General features: G+C 37.5%; 1 protein-coding gene and 2 pseudogenes across 3 annotated transcripts; 1 reads left to right on the forward strand and 2 right to left on the reverse strand.

The window, feature by feature from the left end:
• Positions 1–461: 461 nt before the first annotated feature.
• On the forward strand, positions 462–2,945 carry LOC137721531 (cytochrome P450 86A8 pseudogene; annotated as a pseudogene). The gene has a single exon (XR_015964439.1). The product of XR_015964439.1 is annotated as a cytochrome P450 86A8 pseudogene (transcript).
• Positions 2,946–3,941: 996 nt separating this feature from the next.
• Positions 3,942–9,527, reverse strand: LOC137720404 (ascorbate transporter, chloroplastic). Its single transcript, XM_068459472.2, has 11 exons — positions 9,194–9,527; positions 7,595–8,187; positions 7,170–7,277; positions 6,747–6,902; positions 6,114–6,329; positions 5,317–5,532; positions 4,967–5,104; positions 4,769–4,870; positions 4,638–4,703; positions 4,358–4,442; positions 3,942–4,255 (listed from the first exon to the last, which is right to left on the reverse strand). Exons 1-11 carry the CDS (start codon positions 9,246–9,248, stop codon positions 4,158–4,160), a joined length of 1,833 nt encoding a protein of 610 aa, XP_068315573.2. The 5' UTR covers positions 9,249–9,527; the 3' UTR covers positions 3,942–4,157.
• Positions 9,528–12,686: 3,159 nt separating this feature from the next.
• On the reverse strand, positions 12,687–15,953 carry LOC137719801 (receptor-like protein EIX2; annotated as a pseudogene). The gene is made up of 2 exons (XR_015964443.1): positions 12,942–15,953; positions 12,687–12,834 (listed from the first exon to the last, which is right to left on the reverse strand). The product of XR_015964443.1 is annotated as a receptor-like protein EIX2 (transcript).
• Positions 15,954–18,557: the final 2,604 nt, after the last annotated feature.

The following is an 18,557-nucleotide window of genomic DNA, read 5'->3' on the forward strand; positions in this document are numbered from 1 at the left end:
GAATCCGCTGAGTTAGGGTGACTCATTTTCAACCCACTATTGACCCATTTAAAACACCATTGGTGGCTTATTATATTCAACAGACACGATCAGTGTGCTTCTTTGTATTTGAATTCAAATTTTGTTTCTTTTTCTTTTGACAATTTTTATGCAATGAAAATGTAATAGTGAGTGGTATGAAAAATGAATGATTGTCTTTGGGTGACGGTGACTTTTTTTTCTTTGCAATAGAATTACCATTGTTTGTTTTTGTTCTTGGTCTCTCTCCTCTTATGTTATATAGTTCCTCAACTAATCCCATTAAATTTTCCTCTTCATTCAATGCTCTTGAATTAAATCTCATCTTCCATTTCCAGTAAAATTAGGTGTGGAAGTGTGTGCGCTTCCTTGTTTGTGCATGAGAGAGAGAGAGAGAGAGAGAGAGAGAGAGAGAGAGAGAGAGAGAGAATTGCATCTTAATTTGCTAGAGCCACTGGTTTTCTAGAGAGGGAAAGAGAGGTTTTGAGCTAGCTAGCTCTAAAAAAGTTCAACGACCTCTGAAAACATTTATGGCGCTTTTGCTGTGCTGTGTAGCTTAATTTTTAGTGAGATAAAATACAGTGAGCAATGTCAAGGACCAGTCTGTCCTCAATAAATTGCTTACCTATAAATCTCTCTCTATAACTCTCAATTTTGTACAACACACCTCCACCTCCACCTCCATATCTTCTGCTTCCTCTCTCTCTCTACTTCTTCTCTACTTCCTCACCAAATCACCACCTTATTATAATCTTCATCAATCAATGTTATTATTCCTCTCTACCCATTTTTTAATTAGATCCATCAAACCTCGAAGTCCCCTCCTTTTCTCAATCAAATCCCTCAAACATTTCATATCCATCAAAATCCCTACCTGGGTTTTGCTCTAAGGTACGTTTTACAGTAGCTTCTTCCACTTCTTCACAATAATTCATCCCAAGAAAGCAACTTTCCCGGAAAAGAAACATTCTCTCGGGAATATATTTTGGAGGAAAACAGGTTTTTGATCGTTCAGTGATTGAGTGCGGTTTTTGCATTGCTGTTTTTTTGGGTTTGGTTTACGTGGCAAACAAGTAAAATATGGAGATTGCGACGGCGTTGCTGGTTTTGACAGCGATCACGGCTTACCTCATTTGGTTAACCTTCATCTCGCGGTCGCTGAAGGGTCCACGTGTCTGGGCGTTACTGGGTAGTCTCCCGGGGCTCATCGAAAACTCGGACCGGTTGCACGACTGGATCTACGACAACCTTCGCGCCTGCGGCGGCACGTACCAAACCTGCATCTGCGCCATCCCCTTCCTCGCCAAAAAGCAAGGCCTCGTGACCGTCACGTGCGACCCGAAGAATCTGGAGCACATACTCAAGACCCGGTTCGACAACTACCCCAAGGGCCCCACCTGGCAATCAGTGTTTCACGAGCTGTTGGGTGAGGGCATCTTCAACTCGGATGGCGACACGTGGCTGTTTCAGAGGAAGACGGCCGCACTTGAATTCACCACCAGGACCCTGCGCCAAGCCATGGCTCGGTGGGTCAGCCGAGCCATCAAGCTCAGGTTCTGCCCGATTCTCAAGTCGGCCGAGCTTCGAGCGGAGCCGGTTGATCTCCAAGACCTGTTACTTCGGCTCACTTTCGATAACATATGCGGCTTGGCTTTTGGGAAGGACCCGGAGACTTGCGCCCCGGGTTTTCCTGACAATGGCTTTGCCACGGCCTTCGACCGAGCCACCGAAGCCTCGCTGCAGAGGTTTATCCTGCCAGAGGTGTTGTGGAAGGTGAAAAAATGGCTTCGGCTTGGAATGGAAGTCACATTGAGCCGAAGCCTTGTGCATATTGAGGAGTATTTATCCGATGTGATTGCATCCCGTAAGCTCGAGTTGCTGAGTCAGCAAAAAGGTGGGAACCCACACGATGACATGTTGTCAAGGTTCATGAAGAAAAAAGAGAACTACTCGGACACTTTTCTCCAACACGTGGCGCTCAATTTCATTCTAGCTGGACGCGACACGTCATCTGCAGCGCTGAGTTGGTTTTTTTGGTTGATCACTCTTAACCCAATAATTGAAGAAAAAATCCTGCACGAAATTTGCACTGTTCTGATCGAGACACGTGGCGATGATGTGGCAAGTTGGTTGGAGGAGCCATTGGAATTTGAGGAAATTGACGGATTGATATACCTCAAGGCAGCATTGTCCGAGAGCCTTAGGTTGTACCCTTCCGTACCCAAGGACTCGAAGCATGTGGTGTGCGACGACGTTTTGCCGGATGGCACATTTGTCCCCGCCGGATCATCGGTGACATACTCCATATACGCAACGGGGCGGATGAAATCGACGTGGGGAGACGATTGTCTAGAGTTTCGCCCGGAGAGGTGGCTATCTCCCGATGGTAAGAAGTTCATAATGCATGACTCAAATAAATTCGTGGCATTCAACGCCGGTCCAAGAATATGTCTAGGGAAGGACTTGGCTTACTTGCAAATGAAGTCAGTTACCGCGTCGGTTTTGCTCCGCCACCGTCTCACAGTGGTGCCGGGCCACAAGGTGGAGCAAAAGATGTCGTTAACGTTGTTCATGAAGTATGGACTCATGGTGAATGTGCACAAAAGGGAGCTGGGGGCAATTTTATCAAGCATTAAAAAAGAGATGATGACGGAGGGACAATTGCAAGGGGAAGAGCAAGAGTGTGTGGCCGTTGAATGTAACGGCGACGGTGGTGGAGCGGTGGTTGGGGTGGCTTAAGAAGTTTAATTTTTTGGGTGGTGCATTTATGGAGTGGTGGAACCTATGAGAAATGAAAGGGAGCATCTAGCTTTCCCTTGTAAGCAAAAAGCTTTGCAAATTTTTATTTCCATTCAATATTCTTTATGTCGATCTTGTTTGTTCAGATTTTATAAATTGCTTTTATCAAATTATTATCTTTTACTCAATTTGATTTTCTGCTTCTTGAATTATATATGATCTATGAAGATGTGAGTAAGACTAATTAGTCAGGATAATGTACTCGCTTCAAATCCAGTCAATAAGAGTAGCTTAGAATATATCACTTTGTTAAGAAAAAATTTATTTGATTAACCATTTGATCTTATGGCAACTTTTTGATACATGCATTATTATGTATAATCAACCGTTTAGGTAAACGTTATTTATTCTAACCGCTTGAGTTACATGCACTGAGCCTTGAGCTTATGGTAATTATGGCAATTAAAAAGAGAGATAAAGGTGAATAAAAATTGAACAATGCTTGACTGCTTAAGAATGAGTAAGAACTTAAACTCAAAACTCTTTATGTTCGAATTACAAGGGTTTATACTTATGATCAGAACCTTTTATATTATAAATCACTCTATAAAGATCATCTCTGCAAACAATAAATTAAAACTAAAGTTGTTTAGTCCATTTATTGTTGCAAATACATTGATGATTTGTAATACTTTTACCAATTCCGTTTATCTGTCTTTATACAGTTCAATGACTAAACGACCTTAATTTAATTGAGTTTTTTGCTGAGGCGATATAAAATGATTTATAATATGAACATATATGATATAAGCATAAAGTTATCTAGATCAGCAACAGATAATTTTGTGTAGGAACTCCTAATCATTCTTTTGAGCAGCCAAGCATTATTCATAAAAAATTCTATGCAAGTTGTAAGGGTGGGGTCTATTCTTATCTATAATCCAATGTAACTGGTTCTTATATTCCATCAACTTGAATGTAGCCGATGGATGGAAATGCCTGGCCCTCCTTACATTGCGTAACAGAGTGTCTACCAGCTCCATAAAAAAAGGCCTACATATGTTTCTTGTTCTTTCTTCTTCCGATTAATCTGTGAACTATAATTAGAAAAGAAATTAACGGCTAAACAAAATTCCAATCAGCGATTTAATCGGTGATGTGAATCGAACTGCGGAGAATTTCAGTAAGAAAGAACTCAGGTGGATGACATACTATTACCATTGTATGGGCAAAAGAAAAAGGTTCATGGAGGTCTCAAGCCCACCCAGAGAGGGCCTCAGAGGTTGTTACAAAAACAATGATGGCGGTATTTAAAAACCTAGTTCGCTTAGCCGGATTTTCCCTTGTGACGCGTTTCTTCCATCTTGTCATAGTTCCGTTCCTTCTGTTCTTGCATTTCTCTAGTCGAGGATTTTCTCTCCAGTTGAAAACAAGTTCCAGATTAATGTGCCAATGATGTACAATACAACAGAGACCTTGAATACATCATCCCAAGAACCTGCAGAATAGAAGTTCAAGTGCTCAATACAAAACTGGAAACTGGAACTTGAGCGGAAAAAGCGTATTCAGAAAAGAGGTTGAGGGAAGCATTTGATTGTACCTCGTTGGAGTATGTACCCTGTTGCAGCTGTACCGAAAACACCAGCAAGAACTCCTGCTGTGTTTGAGAGTCCCAGCAATACTCCCTGTAATTGTATTTATAAGTTTGATTGTACAGGATTCAGACAATTTGATTACTTGTTTAGTTTGAAAGCACAAAGAACAATGTTAATTTAATAGATTAAAAATTGATCACGAAAAATTGTTCACACAAAATTCCGAGGTGGAGAAAATGCGTCAAGTAGCCATAGATTTTATAACTTTATAAGATAGCAACTCACAGCATAGCGAGGTCCAATGTCTTGGTGGTTGGAGTAGAGACCGGATTGTGAGAATGCATCAGATCCCTGTCAATAAGAAAGAACACGTGAACAGATAATCCTAGGAGTGATACTTACAAACTAGTTTTTACCTGACTGCATGCCATGCATAGTACTGCCATTGCAGGTGTCTTGACATGGCTCAGCAGTGTAAGGGAAAAGGCTGGTCCAAGAAACCCAATTGATTGCATGATCTGCAATGAAGAACGGATTTGTGGATATCTTAAGAAACGCAAAACAGGAGAGCCGGCACCTGAACCACTTTTAATACTTCGAAGTTTAGTCCTTACCTTACGAACTGTCGTTACAGAAAAACCTTTGGTGACAAGTGTATCTGCAATCCAGCCTCCTATATTTGCAAAAACAGCCATCGTCAACCATGGCAAGACACAGAGGAGCCCGGATTCTGTGAGGTTGAATTTCAGAACCTGTAGTATGTAAAAGGAATTTAGTGACTCAACAATTGATTGATAGGATTGAAATTTAATCTGCTTCTGGGTCAAAATTGTTGATTTGCATGCTGTTAGGTTTTGTGTGAGACATTACTTTATTTTCTGCATTGAAAGATTGCATGGATCTATTATCTTTTCCTATACATGTGAGTGCCCGTATGCTCAATTTGGAGGAATCAATTCCGTACCTGATTGTAGTATGTAGGCATCCATGTCAATAGAATAAAGGTTCCCCAATTGTGGCAAAAGTGGCAGACTATAAGAGCCCAAACAGGTGTTTTTGATAATATTAGCTTCCAAGGAATGACCTTAACAGGCTCCTTAGATGTGTTTCCAGTTCCACCCATGATAAGTTCTTTTTCCTCTGCGCTAAGCTCTGGATCTTCTTTTGGTGTGCTATATGCCTAACGATACAACAATAAAGATGGTCTGGAGTTAACTTTAATGGATCAACATCAAAATGCAGCTCAAATCAGTTCATTCGTATATTTCATACATGTCATGTCTAATTCCGAGTATATTTTCATGGTATAAGGAGAAGATCACCAGTTATGTACGACAAATGGGCATGAGAAACAATTAGTGTAAATCATTTCATATTTCAAAACACAAGTGATCTTAATAACAATAATTCTGTACACTTATACTTTTAAAAATGAAGATTCAGTACCACAGTTCATACACACAATCCCGAAAATGAAAGGAAAAAAGTTGTCGCCCCGAGAAATCAAAGCAAGTCTATCCAACAAACTTTCGTCAGATACCATTGTGAGTCAAAGAATACATTAAATACTACAACTGCATATCACATCAAACTTTCCTTTCTAAATGAAAGCATTACTGGATATTGCACAGCTCAAACAAGAACATATTAACGGTCCGGAGATAGGATAATATTTATTTTTCTTTTGAAATAGTCTATCTTAAATCAAGAGTAGACAAGGTAATTCAAGTATTTCAAATGTTGAAGGAAGCAAGAACATACTTTATTCAGCCATAATGCCAACCAGATACTACCAAGAGAGCCAAATGAGTAAAACACAGACGGCCATTTGAACTTCTGGATTAGAATCGGAGAAACGGCCAACCCAGTGACAGAACCAAGGTACATGCCAGTATATACTAGTGAAAGTGCTCTGCTTCTCTCAGACACTGGAATCCACTTAGAGAGTATATTATTCATAGCAGGCATAGCGACACCCTGTGAAACGAACAAGGAATATCTGTTCAGCAATGATAACCCTTACTTGAATTACCAAGAGAAAAATCCTATTTCAGAAAGGAAGCTGAGATACAATTAAATATCAAATGAGAAAAAATTTAAATAATTATACATAAAACCTGAAGGAAAACTTCTGCGTGCTAAACTACAAAAGTGAAATGGGAATTGGTGTCCAGATTAACTTGTCATACAAATAAAAGTCCCTCATTCTTTTACAAGTTTTAAGGGGCAATCATTTTAGGTTATTTATTTTACTCCTGTTTTGTTTCTTAAGCTGAATGATTTGTTCAAAGCCAATTTCTAAAGGAAAAGTAAGTGTCAAGTGTCAACTAATACAATGCAGAATCGGAGCAAAATAGGATTAAAGATCCAAAGCAAAGCACTAGAAAGACGAACCTCACCAATCCCCATGAAAGCACGCATGATAAGCAAAAAAGGGAGGCTGATTTTTGCTGCAATAGGTGTCAAAATTGTCGCTACTGACCACCAGATCACTCCAAAACCCAATACACGCTTTCCACCAATTTTATCTGCCAAAATGCCTCCAAGAATCTATATACAAGAGCAATCATAAAATTAATATGATCTTACGGGAGAACTGAGAGTAGAAATTGTAGCTTCTAAGCACATCTGTATGGGAAAAAGAGATAGCATATATCATATATATATCTTGAACAACAAATATATGCTATTCTTAATAATGCGCCCTAATTAGATGCCCACTAGTGTGCTTAGGAGATTAAGAATGAAGGTGTGCTTAGGAGATTAAAGTTAGTTTATTTTTGAGTAATGCGCATACATTAGTATACTTAGTCAAACCTGAGTAAGCAGGTAACCCCAGAAAAAGGAGGACTGAATCAAGCCAACTGTTGCACTATTCCAGTTGAATTCCTGTGACATGGGAAGTATTGCAATGCTCATGTTTACCTACAATATAAAAATTTTAGACTGTTAGCTGATTGAGAAGTATCACGTTAAAAACCCAATACATTAAAAACATATTTTCGAGTTGTGCAATGCTTATGTTTAACGATGATGTAACATCAAGGTTACTATGATATAGGAAATACTTTTATCTTGAAGAGAATTCCCTTGGTAGCTTAAGACATCTTGTAACTAATTATACAAGAGTATCTGTTGTCAGCAAAGAGGCTATATATATATGTATATATTAGTGTGTCTATATATCTTGAACCTTACAAACAACATATATGCACAATGATGCAAAACAGAAAAATACTCACACGATCCATGTTGCACAATAGGAATGCTGTAAAACAAAGGAGTACAATCACCCAGCGCTTGGGAATCTCCCACCAAGAAGGTACTTTACGAACATTTCTGGCTGCCAAAACAGCTTCACCTGACCCCTCTATTGATGTGAGTGAGTCCACCTCTGATTCTGTTATGTCATTCTCCTCCGACTTGTAATAAGCACAGGTCCTGTTAACCTTAGCATGTTCATACTTATGATATTTCCCGTAATCAAGCTTATCCAGCTTTCTTGATTGAATACAACTTCTAAAAGAGTGATTCGAAGAAAGATAGCTTTTACATCTTCCTCTAAGTATTTGTTTTGTAATGGTGCTCTGAGACCTTATACTAGATTGCAAAGACATTAAATAAGGGTTATTGCCTTCATCACGCACCCTACCTGTTGCCTTCAGAACGTTTGTATATGAAGAATCAATTGCACGCTGATAAGGGCTGTGCGAATATCCAGATATAGAACCACTAGCCCTGGGAGTACATAAAGTTGGGTAAACTGTTTTCCCCTGATAATACAGACGCTCTCCCTTGTGATGCACAATGGCGTGGTTTGTTTGACGTACCTTTCCTGCCAATATCAAAGAGTCATAAAGTAACAATGTAACCGCCTCTGAAACATCAAAATTTCAACAGTATCAGCAATTGTCTCATTATCTATTTGTAGTCTCCTGGTATATAATTTGTCCAAATTTTGTTGAGCCAAATTAAGCAAGTCCTTAATGAACTTAGCAAGACAGAATTATTCCCAAATTTGCTCAGTGGTTGAGTGAAAAAGGTAGTTTCTTGCTTAGTGCTTACGTGCACATATTCATTCATACATGGACACATAAATATACATATCCATGTCTGTGTGAAAACAAGAAACCCATCTAAATTTATTGGTGGAAAAATTTACATGCACCGAAAACCGCAAATTGTATTGAATTGTTGAATTCAATAGTAGAATTCAATTAAAGAATAACACTTGCGTTCCCTCATGGGGAATGCGCATTTCCCACCTTTTGCATATAATTATCATAATCAGAACCATTCAAATTCTTTATCTTAATTTGAAGATCATCCCTATAAAAAATTTATTCAAATTGGAGATTGTTTAGTTATCGATATATTTGGATGACTAGATGTTCTTCGATTCGAACGATCGTCTATAGGGATGATCTTCAAATAAAGCTTAAGAAGTTGAACGGATTATAAAATTCATATGGTGAATATAGGTTATTCGAAAGAAGTGGGTTACGTGCATTCCCCCATTGGGGGAACACAAGTATTATCCTCGATTAAATTACTACATTCCCATCAAAATTCATCACAAAAATCAATAATTTGCTACTGAAAATCTATCAACATATCCAAATTATCCACATAGAATGTAAGGCGGAAGAAGCAACATGCAACTAGATTAAGTAGTTCACCTCACAAAATTGGAAAATTCAAAAAATAAAACAATCAAATTCAACCGCATGCATGCAATAATTCCACTGCAAACAAGCAAGAATTCACAAAATGCAACCAAAAATAAAAATACTGAAAAAAAAAATAATATAGAACAAGTTAGAAAAGCCAAGCTACTATACCTGAACCGATAAAAGAACCGAAATTCCGGTTCGATATCAAACCTCCGATCGCCATTGAATTTATCTCCAACAAAAAAGAAGCTATAATCTCAGTGGATCGAACAAAATTCTTACTCCATTTCAGAACTCAGAGAGTCGAACAACCAGAAAGCTTAGAGGCAGTGACTGTGCGGGACGAATCGATGCGACGCCGTTTTGGAGCTCTCTCTGTGTGCCTCGTTGCTTCTCCGTCGTTTTCACTCTCTCCCAACGCTCGAGAGGATAACCAGAGGCTTTTTTCTCATACAAACATATTATGCAAGATTTTTTCTGATTTTTATTTTTATTTTTTATTATTTAAACAAGCGGGAAAAATTGGGTGGGCGTTGTACTCGAAGGAAGATCGGTCGACAGGCTGACACGTGGCGCATCATTCTCGTGAGGGGAAGAGGACAAAGTTATCCAAATACCCCTCCATGCAAGTTGGATATCCAGTGGATTTAGATGGGTGAAAGGATAATTAGAGGGAAGGAGTATGGGTATTTTTGAGAATGGGGTTAAAAAATCTGGGTCCTCAAGAACAACGGAGATTATGCAAAATTTATACTTTCGTTATTTATTTGTTGTGTTTATTTTTGTTTAAATTTTCTGGCCTAGTAATTTAGCCGACGTGGAATATTCGTATACGTACCCTAAGGAATACGTGGAAAGTGGGGATGGTAAACGTCAGTTTTATTAGGCCTAATGTCAAAGAGATCAAATTTTGTATATCAAATGTGTGGATGCTGATGATTTGATTACTATTTTAGTGTTAATTTTCTTTTGGTCAAACAATAGTTTTGTTAAATTAGCTACCAAAAGAGTTTGAATCAACATCATCATATAAAGACTCAACACATTTCCACCACTGTGGTAAATAGCCTCTTGCTGCTTAAGTGTTAATTAACGTGTTTATTTTTTATTGGTAACAGATCGTTTGGTTTACGAACTTAATTTAAAAATTGGGTAAGTACAAAAAACTACCTCAACTATTGATGTCACGACATTTTCATACCTCATCTTTTAAAATTGACAATGTCATACCTCATCTTTAGAATTTGGTCCAATGTTATACCTTCTGTTACTTGGCCATTTACTTTTCAGTTAAATGCTGACGTGGCTTGATTCGGGGTCCACTTTTTATTAAAAAATCATTAAAATATTATTAAAAACTAAAAAAATTTATTTAAATATTAAAATAATAATAAAAAGTAAAAAAAAAAAAAAAAAAAAAACCATCAGTTCGTCCCTCCCCCCCCTCTCTCCTCCCCATCTTCATTTTCTTCCCCCCACCTACAAACCTAAAAAAAAAAAAAAAAAAAAAAAAAAAATTTGAAAACCCAACAACCCCCGCTGCGGAAGAAGAAGAAGGAGAAGGAGGAGGAAGAAGAAGAAGAAGAGGAAAAAAAGGAGGAAGGAAAAAAAAAAAAAAAAAATCCCCCCTGCGGTCGGCGTGGAAGAAGAAGAAGGGAGAAGGAGAAGGAGAAGGATGAGGAAGAAGAAGAAGAAGAGGAAAAAAAGGAGGAAGGAAAAAAAAAAAAAAAAAAAGTCCCCCCTGCGGTCGGCGTGGAAGAAGAAGAAGAAGGGAGAAGGAGAAGGAGAAGGAGGAAGAAGAAGAAGAGGAAGAAAAGGAGGAGGAAGAAGAAGAAGAGGAAGGAAAAAAAAAAAATTTGAAAACCCATCAACACCCCCCCTGCGGAAGAAGAAGAAGGAGAAGGAGAAGGAGAAGGAGGAAGAAGAAGGAGAAGGAGAAGGAGAAGGAGGAAGAAGAAGAGGAAAAAAAAAGGAGAAAAAAAAAAAAATTTTGAAAACCATCAACTCCTCTGCGGAGGAAGAAGAAGAAGGAAAAAAAAAAAAAAAATTTGAAAATCCATCAAACCCCAAATCCACCACTCTCATCCATTCTCCACATCCTCTTCTGCACCCATCCTTCACCTTCTCTACGCACCCATCTTCCCGCTGACGGGATCTGGTTTTTTTTTTTTTTTTGGGTTGCAGGAAGGAGAAGAGTGTGGGTGTGGGTGTGGGGGAAACTGAGTGTAGGTGTGGGGGAAGACAAATTGGATTTTTTTTTTTTTTTTTTTGGTTGGGATTTGCAGCTGGGGGAAGAAGATGAAGATGGGGAGAGGAGAGTGGAGGGGGGAGGGGGGAGGGGAGGGACGAAATGAAGGTTTTTTGTTTTTTTTTTTTTTTCTACTTTTTATTATTATTTTAATATTTAAAAATATTAAATAATTGTTTTTTAGTTTTTAATAATATTTTAATAATTTTTTAATAGAAAGTAGGTTCCGAATCAAGCCATGTCAGCACTTAACAGAAAAACTAATAGAAAAATTGACGTAGGTATGACATTGTCACAAATTCGTAAGATGCGGTATGACATTGTCAATTTTAAAAGATGAGGTATGAAACTATCGTGATCCTAATAGTTGAGGTAGTTTTTTTGTACTTTACCCTTAAAAATTTGGTTAGCTTTACCTGTCTTATTAATGCAATACCCCCGAATAAAAGATCTAGTTAGTTGAAAAGAGATGAGTCTTTCATGCTCTTGAAAAACCAAGGAGAAAAGAAGAGATTTATGCAACTTTGAATAATTTGATTATGTACACGAAAATAGAGTTTACAAGTAGTTTAAAATTAGAGGATATAAATATTTTTTTTTTCTCAAAAGCGAGTCAGAGTAGTCATGTAACTCAATGTAACAGTAAAATGGATAAAAATTAACTGCAGCTAGTGCATTTTTATTACAATCGATCCTACAATAAAATGTGCGTTGGCCACTATTGAAATGTATAAGTTCTTAAATTTTCATGTAAAAAAAGTCATGGGTTCAGTTTCGAAATAAGTTAAAATACAATTAAGTACAAATCGAACTTCAGTAATAGGTTAAAAAATATGTTTAATTTTCATGTATTGAAATAAGTTAAAATACTACATAGAAGGTGCTTGTTATATGTTCAGTTAATTTTTGAAACAGATAATTAAAAAATTTAACAATGTTAAGTCTTAGTTAAGTTGGAGGACACGTGTTGAAAAAGTATCAAGAAAACACATGAAGGAGACACATAGTTGGGAATAACAGATTTGATTTGTCGACTTAGATTTAGTACGTTAATTTGATTTGATTCGTTGACTCTAATTTAGTTACCAATGTTAGTTATTTAGTTAAGTGGGTGAACACATGTCAGGTAATTAGAGAAGATGTACATAAATGAGACACTAAAACGGTTAATGTTAGTTATTTAGTTAAGTGGGTGAACATATGACGAGTAATTAAAGAAGACATAAAGGAGGCACTAAAAAGGCGGCTAGTACAAATCAAACTTCAATAATCTTTCCTTTTTTTCTTAGTACAATAGTCTCTCTCTTTTTTTCTTTTTTTTTAATACAAACAATACAATACAACACAATACAATACAATACAAATACAAATACAAATACAAATACAATACAATACAATACAATACAATACAATACAATACAAACAATAATAAAGGCCTAGCTCCATACTCCAAAAGGCACCCCTACAGAATATTAGCGCACAAATGATGCATGCATGGCAACTTTGATTGATGACGGGAAGCAGTTGGTAATTTCCTCGATCAGAAGATATCAGGAGCTACCTAAGAGATAAAAGTAAACAAGCGCCGGTAGTTAAGTTTGATAACAAAATTACTACTCATATATGTGCGTGTGTACGTGTATCTGTGAGATGAAGATCGGTACGTACCTCGTAGTAAAATTACCGCGCGCTTGTCGTTTGAGATGGTTTGAGCATCCACCGTTGCCTGATCAAGGCAATCCTCACATAAAACCAGTCATCTAAAACATTTAAGAAGTTGATGTACGCGTATCTCCATGACCTGATGAATATCAAACTGCCACAAACTCCCCAAAATCCAGCAAAAAATTCAAGCCCCGCACATATGTAAAATCCCTTGCTTATAAGCTCATCCTTCTCTTCTTCTTTTCTCATCCCAATGTTCTGATCTGGATGATCTGTTTTTTCTGGAATACACGGCTTTTGAAGTGGAGGTCCACACAACTGAGGGTTTCCAGCATAAGTAGAGGGATCAAAGCTTTGGAGCTGAGTTCCGATGGGAATTTCGCCAAACAAGTTGTTGTATGACAAGTCCAAGACACCAAGCCGATCTATTCGAGAAAGGCTTGTCGGAATTCTTCCATCTAACTGGTTTCTTGACAAATCAAGGGCATCCAATGACTGCAACTTTCCAATGTCTAGAGTTATGTGATCTGTTAATCGGTTTCTCGATAGGTTTAAAGAAACCAATCCAACTAAATGACTGATTTCTTTTGGTATCTCCCCGATTAATCTGTTGCTTGAGAAATCAATTCTCTTCATAAGCCCCAAAGTGTTTCTGTATACTTGCATGCTTCCCTTCCATATGAAGGCCGCATCATCCTCATACTCATCTGAAATCTCGGGCGCTTCGTAATAATGTGTGATCTTCATATTTGGATTTCCTTTCTGAGCTAGAGTAGTCAAATTATTGAGGCACTTGGGTATACCTCCCGAGATGTTGTTCATAGAGAAATCCAAAATCTGAATGCGTGATAGACGACATAACTGTGATGGCATGCTTCCATTGAAATGATTAGATGAAAGCATTAGGATAATCAAATCCTGAAAACTAACTCCTAACCATTTTGGTATAGGTCCTGATAATGTATTATTTCCAAGATCAATAACTCTTAAACCTGTGCAGTTCTTCAAGGATGAAGGCAATTCTCCCAAAAACCCGTTGCTTCTTAACTTCAGCGTTTCCATCCGAAATAAGGAGCCTATTGTGGCAGGAATTTTCCCAGAAAGAGCATTGTAACTCAAATCGAGCATGACCAGATTGTCCAAATATGTCAAGAAATCTGGAAGTTGTCCATAGAGATTGTTACTTGAGAGATTAAGAAAGGTTAAACTTGTTGCAGTCGGTGCACGCAACCAAGTAATCGGCCCGGAAAAATTATTATTTGAGAGATCGAGGAATGACGCTTGTGATAGAAATGAGGGGATTGGACCTTCCAATTTGTTGGAACTCAAATGTAATTGAGGGGAATATGCAAACTCCAATGTCAAATTTGCAAGTATTGTTCCTCCAATTTGATTGTGTGAGAGATTCATGAAGACCAAATTAGGAGACATTCCTCCCCAAAACCAACTTGGAAGGATATCGAAAATTCCAGCATTTGAAATATCAAGTCTAGAATAAAAGTTCTGAGTTTGAAGCCATTGTGGAAAATTTGGACCTACCTTGCAAGAACCTAGTATTACATAATCCAATTGGAAAGGAGGAATCCAATCCGAATGGAAGTTTAAAACTAGAGAGTTAAAGGACAAATCCAAATATTTCAATCTGGCAAGTCGTGAGAAATGGCTTTCGGAAATCACCCCTTCCAAATGATTCATACTAAGGTCGATACTCTCGAGCTTAGACATTTTCCCAATAGTTTCAGGAATTATTCCACTTATTTGATTGCCAGAGAGATCTAAATCTTTCAACGACAAAAACTTTATAAGATTAGGAAATGGCCCGACAAGATGATTGTAAGAGAGGTCCAGAAACTTTAATGAGTTTTGAGCGCATGCAGACATTAATATTTGAATCAACTGGGAAAATTGTCCACTCAGTCTGTTGTTCCTGAGGACCAACGATCGCAAACTGCATAATCTAGCAAAAGAATGCGGACTCCATCCTTCAATTTGGTTAAAAGAGAGATCAAGATAGGAAAGCGAGGTCATGTTTCCAACAACACCAGGAATTGGACCAGTTAAATTGTTGCCAATGAGGTCAAGATAAACAAGGCTTGTACTATAGGTTGACAACCATACGAATATCGAAGAAGATGTGAGACGGTTCAAACTGAAATCAGCATGAGCAAGATATTTAGAAGAATTTATGGTAAAGAGAGTGGAAGGCATTGGAGGAGAATGAAGAGAACAATCCCTTAATGAAAAGTCCCTTAGCTTAGGGAGCTTATTAATTGCTTCGAGCCAGTCATAAGTGTTATTGAGATTGTTGTAACTCAAATCCAAATGTGTTAATGAAGAAAGACGAGGGAGCCAAGAATTGAGATTTTGCACAACATTAGTAGCAAAGTGGTTGTAGGCAAGATTGAGTTGTAGCAAGTGTGAAAGGTTTCCAAGCTGACCTGGAATTCAACCACCAAAAGAAGCGTCAGAGAGATCGAGGTATCTTAAATTGGATAGGGAACCAATGAAATCTGGAATTTGGCTCCCATTGAAGTCAATTCCATAGAGGCTCAAATATTTCAAATGCTGCAACTCAATCAGTTTAGGGCTTATCGTCTTACCTTGCAAATCATATAGTAGAAGATCAAGTTTGATAACATGATCACCTTTGGTTTGGTTGCTGCAGAAAACTCCTTCCCATGTGCAACAATCAGGAGATCCCCAAGAAGTGAGTTGGTTGTATTGATCCACGAGGCCTTGTTTGAAAGCAAGGAGTGCTTCCCTTTCCCTCTCTATGCACCTCACCGCCACACCAGAAGCATCACCGTGGCCAAGTGCTACTCCTGAAGAAACTTTATTATCGAATCCAAGGGATAGTGAAGGGTTGAAATGTTGTAACGAAATTAGCACCGCAATCAAAGCATAAAAGTGCATCTTAATATTCAAATCAAAGTAAAGGCGATTGAATAATCGAGAAGCAGCACAACTATTTGGGGTTTGTTAATGGAATGTAATATCGAAAAAGATGGGAGCACAATGAAGGTGCAAGTGTATATGGATGTCTGAGTACTTCACAAACAAGCTTGCATCGAATATATATATATACACAATTAGTTGAAGCAAATTGTAACTAAAACAGTGACATAGAAAAAGCAAGTTAAGATGGCCAACCAACCCACAATATGTGCTTGACTTGGCTCAATGGAAGTGGCCAGGCCATTAACTAGACTTTACTAGTTGAATTGTTGACGCAAAATTAAATGATTTTTTGCCTTGATTTGGTTGAGTTTTGATTTTAATTGTATTTAATCTTGCAAATGCTGCAATCCACAAGGAGGCATATGCCCAATTGCCCATCCAACAAGACTATGCATACTGGTTTTATGTAAGTAGGAAAAAGGAAAAGAAAGTTCATGTTTTTTAGTTTTTTGTTCTTTTGATATATGTTCAGAATTTGAATCAGAATGAACTAACATTATCATAGACTAAAGAAAAGACAGTGAATGGTGTTAGGCATTATTGCATGTATTTCAAACTATAGAGTGTCTTATACTTTATATTGCTTGGAAAAACTAGAGTAATAACTTTACAAAGACCAAAGATCAACACGCTACAAAGACTATATATCTAGCAATCATGACTTTGTATGGGGCATAGAAAATGAACAATTTATTGGGGGAGTCAACCACTGAGTTCTCTATCATGACTTCATATGAGGGGCGTAGAAAATTAACAATTTATTCGGGGAGTAAACCACTGAGTTCTCTTAGTCTACCACCCAAGCTCAATCCAAAGATTACGATCCAAATTATGAGTTTGAAGCTATGAGAATTGCTTGCAAGACTCGCTAGGCATTTGGTATTTTTATCCCATCATCAATGATTTTTCCCTCCATTATCTCATCGGACATTTCTTTCCTATTTTACCCCTTTAACTTCAATGCCCATCAGTCATGTTCTTATCGTCGATCACTTAACCAAAATTACAACTCTTTCTGGGACTGAAAAGGGAAAATTGCAGTGAAGCAGAAGCTTGGTCAATCTCATCTGGGAACTGTTGTGGGACAAATTTCATTATTTGTTTTAAGTCAAGTACAGTTCTAGTGAAACTATACTTGATGTTGTGATCATAATGCTTTACTTTGAGATAAATGTATGATGATAGTCCATTGTGAGATTTGATAAGCCTTAGCGATCTACAGCCTCACTTGTAATTATATATATTTTATTTAGACTCAATGAATGAGGAAATAACTTCTTCAACAAATACAATTTTCACATTATATCATGATGCTTGTTTGTTGTACAGATTTCTAGAGTGCTAATATCTAACTTAATTGATTTACAATTCTAATTCTTTTTTTTTTCTTTTTTTTCGTTTAATAAAGGTATAAGTATAAGTATGGGCTTCAGTATTGATTTAAAATCAAATGTTGAAGATTGTGACGAGGAAGTTGAGTCGATGAAGATCTAATGCTCTAATACATAGAATGGATTCATTGCCACCATGACGTCTCGTTTCAGCAAAAGAATGATAAGTAATTTTTTTCAACACATGTCATTCGTTTATGGATCAAGACATTGCGTGATATTTAACCCATTTCATATAAGTTGCGACTTTGTAAGTGATGTTTTACCTCAATGCTTAGACTTTGGTATCAACATCCACTATAGCTAGTTTCAAGATTCTGCCACCCTATTCTGTCATTCTGATATAGTTAAAAAAAATAAAAACACTATTTGAAAGGAACTAGTCAAATACTAAATACATTATACATCAACTACAAGAAGTAGATGAGGAGCTCAATTGGAAAATAAAAGTGAAACTTGACATGAGGGGTAAAATGGGAAAGAAAAGTCTAATGAGATAATGGTGGGAAGAGTCATTTGTGGTTTGAGTTCTCCATGTTGGTTTAATCAACAATTTCAAATTTTTCTTAAAGAGCGAGAACGTCAGGTACCTTGCGAGTTAGGGGTGGGCACGGTGCAGTTCGGTGCGGTTCCACCTCTAAATTGGAACCGAAACCGAAATATATTAACGGTTCGATTCGGTGCGGTTCCACTTAAATTTATTACTAGAACATTACGGTTCGGTCTACACCGGTTCCGATTCGGTTCTTGCCGGTTTACAGTTCCTAATAATAAATTATTTGAACACCAAATCATTATGCATTCAAATACATCTTCTAAAATTGATTACATAAAGTTGCATACAACACATCTTTTTTAATGCAAATGTCTTTGTTAGTGGCACAAAGTCAACAAAAAGAGACAACTAAAATACATATGCACTGGTCAATCAGTCAACAAACAAAAAAATGATGAAGCAAATTGCAGGTTTTCAGACTTCAGAGAGCAAGCAAGAAGCAGTAGCTCCTGTACACAATTTTCAACCTATTTTTCAACCTATTATACCATGACATGTGTGTGTATATATAATTTATTTATTTATTATTAATAAAACGGTTCGGTTTGGCCGGTTCTTGGTCATTCGAAACCGGAACCGGTTTGAACGGTTCGGTTCGGTTTTTCACTCAAAGTTGACTTTTCCGGTCAACACAGTTTTTTTCGGTTTTTTTTCTTATAGTTCGATGCGATTTTGCGGTTTTTATGCCCACCCCTATTGCGAGTCTTGCTAGGA

The sequence above is a fragment of the Pyrus communis genome, chromosome 1 (genome assembly GCF_041283825.1).
Source record: "Pyrus communis isolate YQ-2024b chromosome 1, ASM4128382v1, whole genome shotgun sequence".
In the NCBI taxonomy this organism is placed as follows: domain Eukaryota; kingdom Viridiplantae; phylum Streptophyta; class Magnoliopsida; order Rosales; family Rosaceae; genus Pyrus; species Pyrus communis.